At 48.9% G+C, this 13,227-nt stretch overlaps 1 protein-coding gene across 1 annotated transcript in view; it reads left to right on the top strand.

Annotated features, from left to right (window-relative positions):
- osbpl1a (oxysterol binding protein-like 1A) overlaps nt 1-13,227 on the top strand; it is a 120,741-nt gene that overhangs the window by 34,317 nt on the left and 73,197 nt on the right. The window contains 4 exon segments of the mRNA XM_055634279.1: nt 1,046-1,147; nt 3,352-3,477; nt 7,367-7,448; nt 12,914-13,020. Coding sequence (XP_055490254.1) covers nt 1,046-1,147; nt 3,352-3,477; nt 7,367-7,448; nt 12,914-13,020 — 417 coding nt within the window.

Genomic DNA, 13,227 nt, shown 5'->3' with positions numbered 1-13,227 from the left:
ATCTATAGGCCTGATATGCGAACTGCGGAGGGTCCAGCAGGGGGTTCGTGATATTTTTCAGCTTGGCCAGCACAAGCCTTTCAAGGGCCTTAATGACTACAGAGGTCAGTGGACAGGCCTGTAGTCATTAAGTAATCCTTGCCTTTTTGGGTACAGGGACAATAGTGGAGACTTTGAAGCAGGCAGGAGATGGTACAGGTTTGCAGGGGCTGGTTGAAAATGTGTGTGTGTAGACTGGTGCCAGATGTTTGGTGCAGAGCTTGAGGGTGGAGGGGGAAACATTGTCTGGTCCTGGAGATTTCCGGCTTTTCTGTCTCCTGAATAGCTTTTCCACCTCCTCAATTGCTATTGTTAGTGATGGATAAGTGGCCAGACTGATGTTGGGCAGCAAGGAGGGGGTGGGTAGTGGTCGAGGGCTCAGTCCATGCAGACTGGAGTCAGGCTGTAAGTGGGTGTGAAGTGATTGGGGAGGAGTGGGTGGGGAGGTGGGGAGGGTGTACTGGGATTGTGTTTCTGTCTATGGAGCGTGCAGTAGAACTCATTCAGTTAGTAGATCATCTGCCGATTGTCCAAGGAGCGGGGGGGAGCTTTCCTCTTGTAGCTGGTGATTTCTTGCAAGCCCTTCCACACTGATGAAGAGTTATTAGCTGAGAACTTGCTCCTCAACTTCTCAGAGTACCTTTACTTGGCAGCTCTGATTCCTCTTCCCTGCCTGTAGAGGTGTGCATCCCCGCTCCTGTAGGCCCAACCTGACCGAAACCCACTATCATGGGCCAGATCTTCATGGGCTTGGATTGTGACACATCGTGGACGGCATGGATGAGTTGGGCCGAAGGGCTGTTTCCGTAGTGTATGACTTGTGTCTAGCAACTGGGACTAGCTTAGATGCAGCCTCTTGGTCGGCCTGGAGGTGTTGGGCCGAAGGGCCTACTTTGATGCTGTATTTCAGTGTGATCCCCGCTCCCAAGAAATCTGGGCAGAGAAACTGAAGGGAGACTTCATTTGCTACTGAGATTCTCATTGCCAAAGTATTTTTGCCCCAAAGGTTAAGGGAATGGACGACAGACACTTCTCAGTCAAGTACTTTGATGACAGTATCCACATCTTCAAAGCCCATCTCAAGCACTCACTGACTCATACAAGCCAAGTGAGTAATGTTTGTATCAGGGGATTCTAATCTGTTTGTCTGTCTGGCTGCGCCCCTGTCTGTCTGCGCCCCTGTCTGTCTGCGTCCCTGTCTGTCTGCGTCCCTGTCTGTCTGCGTCCCTGTCTGCCTGCGTCCCTGTCTGCCTGCGTCCCTGTCTGCCTGCGTCCCTGTCTGCCTGCGTCCCTGTCTGTCTGCGTCCCTGTCTGTCTGCGTCCCTGTCTGTCTGCCTGCGTCCCTGTCTGCCTGCGTCCCTGTCTGCCTGCGTCCCTGTCTGCTGCCTGCGTCCCTGTCTGCCTGCGTCCCTGTCTGCCTGCGTCCCTGTCTGCCTGCGTCCCTGTCTGCCTGCGTCCCTGTCTGCCTGCGTCCCTGTCTGCCTGCGTCCCTGTCTGTCTGCGTCCCTGTCTGCCTGCGTCCCTGTCTGTCTGCGTCCCTGTCTGTCTGCGTCCCTGTCTGTCTGCGTCCCTGTCTGTCTGCGTCCCTGTCTGTCTGCGTCCCTGTCTGTCTGCGTCCCTGTCTGTCTGCGTCCCTGTCTGTCTGCGTCCCTGTCTGTCTGCGTCCCTGTCTGTCTGCGTCCCTGTCTGTCTGCGTCCCTGTCTGTCTGCGTCCCTGTCTGCCTGCGTCCCTGTCTGCCTGCGTCCCTGTCTGCCTGCGTCCCTGTCTGCCTGCGTCCCTGTCTGCCTGCGTCCCTGTCTGCCTGCGTCCCCGTCTGCCTGCGCCCCTGTCTGCCTGCGTCCCTGTCTGCCTGCGTCCCTGCGTCCCTGTCTGCCTGCGTCCTGCCTGTCCCTGTCTGCCTGCGTCCCTGTCTGCCTGCGTCCCTGTCTGCCTGCGTCCCTGTCTGCCTGCGTCCCTGTCTGCCTGCGTCCCTGTCTGCCTGCGTCCTGTCTGTCTGCGTCCCTGTCTGCCTGCGTCCCTGTCTGCCTGCGTCCCTGTCTGCCTGCGCCTGCGTCCCTGTCTGCCTGCGTCCCTGTCTGCCTGCGCCCCTGTCTGCCTGAGCACCTGTCTGCCTGCGCCCCTGTCTGCCTGCGCCCCTGTCTGTCTGCGCCCCTGTCTGTCTGCGCCCCTGTCTGTCTGCGCCCCTGTCTGTCTGCGTCCCTGTCTGTCTGCTGTCCTGTCTGTCTGCGTCCCTGTCTGTCTGCGTCCCTGTCTGTCTGCGTCCCTGTCTGTCTGCGTCCCTGTCTGTCTGCGTCCCCGTCTGCCTGCGTCCCCGTCTGCCTGCGTCCCCGTCTGCCTGCGCCCCCGTCTGCCTGCGCCCCCGTCTGCCTGCCCCCGTCTGTCTGCCTGAGCCCGTCTGTCTGCCTGAGCCCCTGTCTGTCTGCCTGAGCCCCTGTCTGTCTGCCTCAGCCCCTGACTGCCTGCGCCCCCGTCTCTGCCTGAGCCCCCGTCTGCCTGAGCCCCTGTCTGTCCGCGCCCCTGTCTGTCTGTCTGGCTGCGTCCCTGTCTGTCTGTCTGTCTGTCTGTCTGCGTCCCTGTCTGCCTGAGCCCCTGTCTGCCTGAGCCCCTGTCTGCCTGCGCCAACCATCGATCGCCCGTTCAAACCAGCTCTATGTTATCCCACTTTCCCATCCACTCCCTACACACTGAGCAACAGAGGCCAATTAATCTACATACCCACCCGGCTGGTCACAGGAAGTATGTGCAAACTCCACAGAGTCAACAGTCGAGGTCAGGATCGAGACCGTGTCTCTGGAGCTGTGAGGCAGCGGCTCTACCTGCTGCACCACTGTCCCGCCTCTCTGTGCCATTTCCCTGTTGTGCTCAACTCCCCGATCTCAAAAATATATGTACCTCCACTTTAAATACCCCTTTTTAAATACCCTATCTATGCCTCTCATAATGTTATACACTTCTATCAGGTCTCTCCTCAATCTCCGGCGTTCTAGAGAAACCAATGCAAGCTTGTCCAATCTCTCCCTGTAACTGAAAGCCCCTAATCCTGGCATTATTCCGGTAAACCACCTCTGCACCCTCTCCAAAGCCTCCACATCTTGATCCGGATCCAAGATGGTGCCCAAGCCAGACATCTCTCTGCGTGCTGGTCCCAGAAGTGGACCTGCAATCACTCATTACAATTGCTCCACTTCAGTAAACCTCTACTGCAGCAGCAGATCTGTGCACTGTGGATGATTCGATTGTAATCGCTTATCGTCTTTCCGCTGACTGGTTAGCTCGCAACAAAAAGCTTTTCACCTTTTTTTTTGATCTAGAAGTGGCTTCAGGCAATTGAGGAACATTCTGCCTACAGCACTCACTACTGCTCTCAAGACCAGCTCAGTGACTACGAGGAAGAGGAGGATTTGCCATCCAACGAGTCCCTGCAGGATTCACTGAAGGTACCGCAAGGCTCGGTGCTGGGACCGCAGCTATTTACAATTATACATTAATGATTTAGATGAAGGGATTAAAAGTAACATTAGCAAATTTGCTGATGACATAAAGCTGGGTGGCAGTGGGAACTGTGAAGAGGATGCTGTGAGGATATAAGGTGACTTGGACAGGTTTGGTGGGTGGGCAGATGCAGTTTAATGAGGATAAATGTGAGGTTATCCACTTTGGTAGCAAAAACAGGAAGGCAGATTATTATCTAAATAGAGTCAAATTGGGAAAAGGGGAGGTACAATGGGATCTGGGGGTCCTTGTTCATCAGTCACTGAAAGTAAGCATGCAGTTACAGCAGGCAGTGAAGAAAGTGAATGGCATGTTGGCCTTCATAACAAGAGGAGTTGAGTATAGGAGCAAGGAGGTCCTTCTGCAGTTGTACAAGGCCCTTTTGAGACCTGGAGTATTGTTTGCAGTTTTGGTCTCCCAATTTGAGGAAGGACATTCTTGCTTTTGAGGGAATGCAGCGTAGGTTCACCATAATTCCCATATGTTGATAGAATGGAGCGGCTGGGCTTGTATACATTGTCATTTAGAAGGATGAGAGGGAATCTTATTGAAACATATAGGATTATTAAGGGTTTGGACACGTTAGAGGCAGGAAACATGTTCCTGATGTTGGAGGAGTCCAGAACCAGGGGCTACAGTTTAAGAATAAGGGGTAAGCCATTTAGAACGGAGATGAGGAAACACTTTTTCACAGAAAGAGTTGTGAGTCTGTGGAATTCTCTGCCTCAGAAGGCAGGGGAGATCAATTCTCTGGATGCTTTCAAGAGAGAGCTGGACAGAGCGGAATCAAGGGATATGGGGAGAAGGCAGGAACGGGGTACTGATTGTGGATGATCAGCCTTGATCACATTGGATGGCGGTGCTGGCTCAAAGGGCCAAATGGCCTACTCCTGCACCTATTGTCTGTTGCCTACATTGGGCTGGATTCTGGCAGTGCTGGTGCACTTTACACCAGCCTGGAGACTTGGACACTGATGGTCATCGCTCGTGTTGCTTTTCTGAAATTAACCTACAGATCCACACATCAAGAAGGCTATCAGGAAATGCAACAGGATCTCGAGCAAGTAAAATACATTTGATCAGGAACATGGATAGGAAAGGTTTTGAAGGGGATGTGGGGCATATGGGTCAGCATGAACGAGGTGGCCGAAGGGCCTGTTTCTGTGCTGTTTGACTCTGTTACTGCTGGTAACAGCAGTGTGTCTTTGTTCTGGGTTATGGGAGCTGTTGGCTCTGTTATGATATATCGGATCTGTTGGATCTATTACGATAAGATGCAAGATTCTGGGTTAATAAGTTGGAGACACAAGTTTGAGTCCTGCCGTGACAGATTGGGAATTTAAATTCAATTAATGAAGAAGCCTGGAATATAAATAATGGCCTCTGTGTAAAATAAAAGAAGCAAAGAAATTCTCTGTACATTCTTCCAATTGAAGACTGGAGGATGGCTAATGTTGTGCCTCTGTTTAACAAGGGCTGCAAAGAAAAATCTGGGAACATCAGACCAGTGAGCCTAACACTGTGGTGGATAAGATACAGGAGAGGGTTCTGAGGGATAAGATATATTTGCATTTAGATAGACATCGGGTGATTAGGGATCCAGGCATGATTTTGCATGTTGGAGATCGTGTCTTACAAATTTGATTGAGGTGTTTGAAGAGGTAGCCATGACGATTAACAAGGGCAAGGCCGTAGACATTGTCTGCATGGATAGGTGTAGAAAGGAACTACACAGATGCTTGTTTATACTGAAGATAAACACAAAGTGCTGGAGTAACTCAGCGAGTCAGGTAGCATCTCTAGAAAAATTGGATGTGTGACGTTTCGAGTCGGGACGTGTTTTTTGTGTTCAATCTCCCTGCATTGTTGTCCTCGTTACGCAGCTTCCTGACTGTGTTTTAAGGAGCATTTGGGTTGGGAGATGAGTCCCATCACATTGCATCTAGCTGTTGGCCGGTAGTTTTCTCTGCGCAACATCTGTCCCAACCACGTGTCAGGAGGCGCCCAGTGATTCTTACACAAATACACCAAATGCTGAAGTAACTCAGCGGGTCAGGCAGCATTTGTGGAGGACTTGGATAGGCAATGTTTTGTGTCGGGGTCCTCTTTTTAAAAAAATATATATTATTTAAATTTTTTTTAATCAAAAAATGTATTAAATTATTAAAAATAATATTTACAATACAATAAAACAAACCAGAACCCACCACCATAATACAAGACAAACAAATATACTAAATAAACTACTATACAATTATGTTACAATCCTTGTTAAGGATGCATTCAACCCCCCCGCGGTGCCCAGCGGTCCCGGAAATCCCCCAGGGCACCCGTGGACAACGCATAGTCCCCCCTCCCTTGGTGTTGCTTTCTGCCGTAAAAGCCCTGTCCCACGTTACGAGTTCATTCCAAGAGCTATCCCGAGTTTGCCCTGATTCGCTTGAAGATTTATGTTAATGGCCACTCGTCGGTACTCTGGGCTCTCGTGGACATTTTTCATCATGTTGATAAATCTTCACTAGTCTTCCCGTGCTTACCTGCTGTTAGCGAGTCTTCCCGAGTACCTGCCGTTAGCGGTACGAGCAGCTAAGAGACGTCCCCGAGCTCCGACGTACCCGCTACGTTCATTCTCCGTGCTCACCACGAGTTTGATTTTTGTTAAACTCGGGAGAGCTCTTGGAATGAACCCGTACCATGGGACAGGGCTTTAAGGTTGCTGCTGATCTGCTCACTGCCTCTCTCTACTGGGCAACTGGAGTGGTGCAACTGACTGCCTCCTGGGAACTTAGAACACACAACAGCAAAGATTATAGAGCGGATCTTTGCACAACAGCGCAGGAACTGGCCCTTCGCCCCACAATGTCTGTGCCGAATGTGATGCCAAGTTAAATTAATCTGTTCCTGCACATGATTCGTATCCCTCTATTCCCTGCATCCCATGTGCCTCTCTAAACACTCTTAAACACCCCTGTCGTATCTGCCTCCACCACCACCCCTGGCACCGCGCTCCAGGCTCCCACCACCCTCTCACCTTAAAGCTATGCCCTCTAGTCTTTGACATTCCCACCTTGAAAAAAATGTTCTGACCGTCTGCATCTATGCCGCACATAATTTTATACACATCTATCAGGGCTCCCATCAACTAGTGTTGAAAAAGGGCTGGATTGTTTAAAAATAACATCCTATCTTAAAATGTTAATTGGAATTTATAGATGGGTTAGATAGCAGAGGTTAGCAGAGATAGGGTAGACAGTCAGAACTTTTTACACAGGCTGGAAAGATCAAATACTAGAGGGCCTAGCTTTAATGGGAGAGGGGCAACCGGTGCAAGTTTTAGAACAAAGCACAGCACAAGAACAGGCCCTTCGGCCCACAAGGACTGTGCTGAACAAGGTGCCAAGACCATCTCTTATCTGGAAACGATGAACTGCAGATGTTGGTTTACACAAAAACTCGGCGGGTCAGGGAGCTTCCCTGGAGAACATGGATAGGTGACATTTTGGGTCTTCTTCAGACTTCAGACCAGCAGAGTTACTCCAGCACTTGAATGAATGATAGTTTATTATCACATGTGACATGTCACAGTGAAATTCTTTGTTTTGCAAACCATGCACAAATTATGCAAAGAGTCGCCACGTACAGGGGGGGGGGGGCAACAACATTACAGAGTGTTCCATTTAGTCCCCAATGGTCCTTCTTGGCCTGTCCCTATCCGACCTCCTGCAACTACTATGGGGCCCGGCCTTGACAGCCGCTCATGACGGCTCTGCAGCGCTCGCCAGGAACTGCCGCAACTTTGTACATTGATGTTCGTCTCTCGCCTTCTCCCCACAGATGGTGCAAAGCTGCCAACAGAAACTCGACAAGGAAGTTTCCAATTTGCTGAGTTTGGTCGGAGGTCCGGAGGCTACGAAAGGTAGCAATCTCATTCACAACTGCACTTAAACTTTGGAGACACAAAACACTACAGATCAAAGACTTGTCACAAAACACTACAGATCAAAGAGCTCTAACCAAAACTGGGCTTCCTACACACCAAGGAATAACATCCCAGCCTGCCTAACTTCTCCCTATAGTTCAGGCCCTTGAGTCTTGCAACATCCTCGTAAATCTTCTCTACATCCTTTCCAGCTTGACAGCATCTTTCCTATAACAGGGAGACCAAAATTTAACACAATGCTCCAAATGTGGCCTCAAGTCAAGTCAAGTTTATTCGTCACATACACATACGAGATGTGCAGTGAAATGAAAAGTGGCAATGCTCGCGGACTTTGTGCAAAAGGACAAACAAACAAACAAAATACAAACAGAATAGAATAGAATCACATATTCTTTTTCATATTAAATATTGTGGGCGGAAGGAAAAAGGGAAAAAAAACAGCCATTTAAAAAAAAGCAGTAGAGTGGTACAGTAAAGTTAGGCCCTGGTGAGATGGGAGTTTACAGTCCTAATGGCCTCTGGGAAGAAGCTTCTTCTCAACCTCTCCGTTCCCAGCATGGTAACTTTTACACAAAAAAGCTGGAGAAACTCATCGGGTGCAGCAGCATCTATGGAGCTCGGGCAACGTTTCGGGGGCCGAAACCTACACACCAAGGAAGAAAGGGAAAAGGAGCCTAAAGGCTCTCCCTATAGCAGGGGGGCTGAGTCTTGCAACATCCTCGCAAGGACTAACTCTAGAATTCGATTTTCATGCCCTTGACTCCCCAAACATGAGGTCTTTCCTCCATTTCAGGGAGACCAAAATTTAACACCCAGGACAGAGAGGTCGGAATGTGGCCTGGGAGTCAAGTCAAAGTGCTGAGCCACCGGAGGTCAGCTTGGTTATTGCGGACCGAGCGGAGGTGTTCGGCGAAACGATCGCCAACCTCCGCTTGGTCTCACCGATATAGATCTGCTGACATCTAGAGCAGCGGACGCAATAGATGAGGTTGGAAGAGATGCGGTAAACCTTGTGCACCTGGAACACTGCAAACAACTACAAACAGAGGGGGGAGAATAGAATGTTGCATATCTCTTTTTCATATTAAATGCCTGTGGGCGGAAGAGAAAGGGAAAAAAAAAAACAGCCAGTTAAAAAAAAACAGTCTTTGTGGTACAGTAAGTTAGGCCCTGGTGAGATGGGAGTTTACAGTCCTAATGGCCTCTGGGAAGAAGCTTCTTCTCAACCTCTCCGTTCTCACAGCATGGCAACGTAGGCGTTCGCCTGACCGTAGCAGCTGGAACAGTCCGTTGCAGGGGTGGAAGAGGTCTCTCATGATTTTATTAACTCTGGAGTTGCACCTCCTGATGTATAGTTCCTGCAGGGGGGCGAGTGAAGTTCCCATAGTGTGTTCGGCTGAACGCACTACTCTCTGCAGAGCCTTCTTGTCCTGGGCAGAGCAATTCCCAAACCAGATTGTAATATTTCTAGACAAGATGCTTTCCACCGCCGCTGAGTAGAAGCACTGGAGGATCCTCAGAGACACTCTGAATTTCATCAATTGCCTGAGGTGGTAAAGGCGCTGCCTTGCCTTACTCACGAGTGCTGTGGCGTGTGATGTCCATGTCATATCCTCAGAGATGTGGACTCCCAGATATTTAAAACAGCTCACCCTATCTACAGGATCCCCATTTATCATCAATGGCCTCACCAATATCTTGAAGAACTGTGACATAACATACCAACTTTATACGCAATATGCTGATAGATGAAGGCCATTATACAGCTCTCCTTAACCACCTTATATACCTGTAAAAGCCCTGCATCCTGAAAAGAAACCATCCCTCTGTCTCCAGAGATGCAGCCAACAAAATCAAAGATTTGTCCCACCAGATGATTTCTTCTCCCCGCTCCTATCAGCTTCTTCCCCTCTGCTATCAGGCTTCTGAACGGCCCTTCCCTAATAATAATATTAAATACTTTATTGATCCCCTCAGGGAAATTCAGATGTCCAGAAGCCAACAACCAACAACCCACATATTCAGAATGAAAGCAGACAAAAAATACATAAAATACAATATGGACAATATCTGAAAGCAATAAACTTAAAAAGACCCAATAATGAACTATTAAAAATGCAAAGTATCCCCATACAGCCTAGCGGTCAGTATTATAAAATCTAATGGCTGCAGAGGTACTGGGGTACTGTCCGATTCACCTCTACCCCATTGTGGACATTGTACTTTATCTCTGGAACTGTTTGCGCTACAATGCTGAGAACATCAATAGATCCTCTGCTCACCAGACACAGATACACATGGATCTCCCACACTCTAGTTCATTTTGGTTTGGAGATACAGCATGGAAACAGGCCCTTCGGCCCACCAAGACCATGCCGACCACTGATCGCCCACCCACACTAGCTCTATGTTACTATGTTATACCCCTTTCTCGTCCACCACCTACACACTAGGGGCAGATTACAGAGGACTGATTAACCTACAAAACTGCACGCCTTTGCGATGTGGGAGGAAATCTGAGCACCCGGAGACACCCGTGTGGTCACAGTGAGAACGTGCAAACTCTGTACAGACAGCACCCGAGGTCAGGGTTGAACCCGGGTCTCTGGCGCTGTAAGGTAGTGGCTCTACCACTGCACCACCGTGCTGTCTAGTTTTAGAACATAGAACAGAACAGCACAGGAAGAGGCCCTTTGGCCCACCATTTCTCTGCTGACCATGATGCCATTTCATTACTGAACACGATCTATATAAGTTCCAGGAGCAGAAGTAGGCCATTCGGCCCATCAAATCTACTCTGCCATTCAATCATGGCTGATCTATCTTTCCCAAACCAAGCCCCATTCTCCTGCCTTCTCCCCATATCCCCCAACACCCATCCTGATCTAGAATCCATCAATCTACGCCTTATTAAATATCCATTGACTTGGCCTCCACAGCCGTCTGCGGCAATGAATTCCACAGATTCACCACCCTCTGATTAAAGAAATTTCTCCTCATCTCCTTTCTCAAGGGACAACATTTTATTTTGAGACTGTGGCCTCTGTTCCTAACTCTCCCACTAGTGGAAACATCTTCTCCACATCCACTCTATCCAGGCTTTTCACTATTAGTCCATTCTTCTATTCCCTGCATATCCATGTGCCTGTCTAAAAGCCTCTTAACGCCACTATCATATCTGCCTCCACCATCACCTCTGGCAGTGCATTCTGGGCACCCACCACCCTCTGTGTAAAATAAAAACTTCCCACGTCATTTTGCGCCGTAATTTGAGTTGAACATCCAGGTCACATCTTCTGAGACGATGATTATGATTAGTTTTAAGTTTCGGTCACGTGTACTGAGGCACAGTGAAATGCTTTGTTTTGCATGCTATCCAATTAGGAATCTGAGGAGTAACTTTTTCACACAAAGGTTTATGAAACAAACTGCTGGAGGAGATAGTTGAGGCAGGGACTATCGCAACGTCCAAGGAGCAATTAGACAGGTAGATAGGACAGGTTTAGAGGGATATGGGCCAAATGCAGGCAGGTGGGACCAATGTAGATGGAGCGTTGTTCGGTGTGGGCAAGTTGGGCCTGGATGACTATGATTCTAGAACTCTAGATACTATACATAAATGCAATCAAGTTAAACTCTAATATATTAAGTCGAGCAAAGGGGAAGGTACTGAATGCAGAATATAGAAACATAGAAACATATAAATTAGGTGCAGGAGTAGGCCATTCGGCCCTTCGAGCCTGCACCGCCATTCAATATGATCATGGCTGATCATCCAACTCAGTATCCCATACCTGCCTTCTCTACATACCCCCTGATCCCTTTAGCCACAAGGGCCACATCTAACTCCCTCTTAAATATAGCCAATGAACTGGCCTCAACTACCTTCTGTGGCAGAGAGTTCCAGAGATTCACCACTCTCTGTGTGAAAAATATAGTTCTCAACAGTGAATTGCAGCAGTTCCACAAAGTTCCCCTCCTCCTGCGTATAAAATGACCACTGCTTTAAACTAATTCAAATGCTGACGTACAAATCTTAAATCAGGATAAAAGTCATTACATCTTCTGATGGGATCATCTAATTAAGAATTAATCTGAAGCTGAGATCTCTGCTGTAACTCACTGTGTTAGATGTGTTGTTGGGAAAGTTTTGAACCCATCTTTCAGGATACTGTTTTAGAGATCTAGCCTGGAAACAGGCCCTTCAGCCAACTATCGGTCACCCATTCACAATAGTTCTATGCTATCCCATTTTCTCATCCACTCCCTACATACTAGGGGAACATTTACAGCGGGCTAATTAACCTACAAATGTGCACGTCTTTTGGATGTGGGAGGAAACCGGAGCACCAGGAGGAAACCCACACAATCACAGGGAAAACGTACAAACTCCATGCACAGACAGCTCCCGAGGTCAGGATGGAACCCAGGTCTCTGGGGCTGTGAGGCAGCAGCTCTCCTGCTGCACCATTGGGCCGCCGTGCCTGAGGGATAGACAATTACATTTTATACTCCACATATTTCCAAGATAGTCTCTTTCCTGTTGGTAACACTTCTGAATTTAAGCCATCATTTAGTTTTCCCGAAAAACAAAGTGCTGGAGGAACTCAGTGGGTCAGGCAGCATCTTTGAGGGGAAATGGAAATGAAAATGAAATGAAATGAAATGGAGGTGGACTGACGATGTTTTGGGTCAGGAGCTTGCTGTTGGTCTGAGTTACACCAGCGCTTTGTGTTGCAAACTGTTGGAGGAACTCTGCAGTATCAGAGCGGGGAAAAGAATTGTCAATGTTTCAGGCCGTGACCCTACATTAGATTTGAAGGCAGGGCTCTGGGGAGTGTAGCAGAGCAGAGGGATGTGGGTACATAGTTCTTTGAAAATGTACAAAAGCACCAGAAACCCTGGTTTGATCCCAACCTCGGATGCTGCCTGTGTGGCTTTTGTACGTTCTCCCTGTGACCGCGTGGGTTTCCTCCAGGTGCTCCGGTTTCCTCCCACACTCCCAAAGACGTACGGATTTGTAGGTTAATTGGCCTCTGTAAATTGTCCCTAGTGTGCAGGGAGTGGATGAGAAAGTGGGATAAAATAGGACACGTGTGATCGGGTGATCGCTGGTCGGTGTGTGGACCCAGTGAGCCGAATGGTCTGTTTCCATGCTGGATCGCTAAACGAAGATAAAGCTAAAAACCTCTGGAGAAGAAGGATGGGCGGCGTTTCAGGGTTGGAACCCTTCTTCAGACCCTGAATTCCTATTGCTTATCTCCAGAGGTGATGGAGTCTGAAGAAGGGTCCCCGACCCATAACGCCACCCCTGCATGTTCTCCAGTGATGCTGCATGATGCGCTGAGTTACTCCAGCACTTTTTGAATCTATCTTCGGTGTAAACCAGCATCTGCAGTTCCTTCCTAAACTAGAACTGAACATCGCGTTCTGTGTTGCAGGACTGTATCCTCAAGTGTTGCAGAAGGTGAAGGACGTCACTGAGTGTTCGCGGGCCGTGGCTGGAGCCCTGAACGACTGCATCTCTCTACTGGGGAAACAAGAAGTGGTTGGTATATTCTTTGTGTGTGTGTTTGTATGTGTGTGTTTGTATGTGTGTGTGTGTGTGTGCGCGCGTGTCACTGAAGTACAGTCATACTGCACAGAAACAGGCCCTTCAGCCCAACTCATCTATGGCAACCAACATGCCTCTTCCCAGCCAGTCCTGTTGCTTATATTAGCTTGGACATTCACCCTACTTTACAATTAAATACTC

Source organism: Leucoraja erinacea, chromosome 4, assembly GCF_028641065.1.
Source record: "Leucoraja erinacea ecotype New England chromosome 4, Leri_hhj_1, whole genome shotgun sequence".
Taxonomy (NCBI): Eukaryota; Metazoa; Chordata; class Chondrichthyes; order Rajiformes; family Rajidae; genus Leucoraja; species Leucoraja erinaceus.
This window is presented reverse-complemented; position numbering and strand designations above follow the sequence as displayed.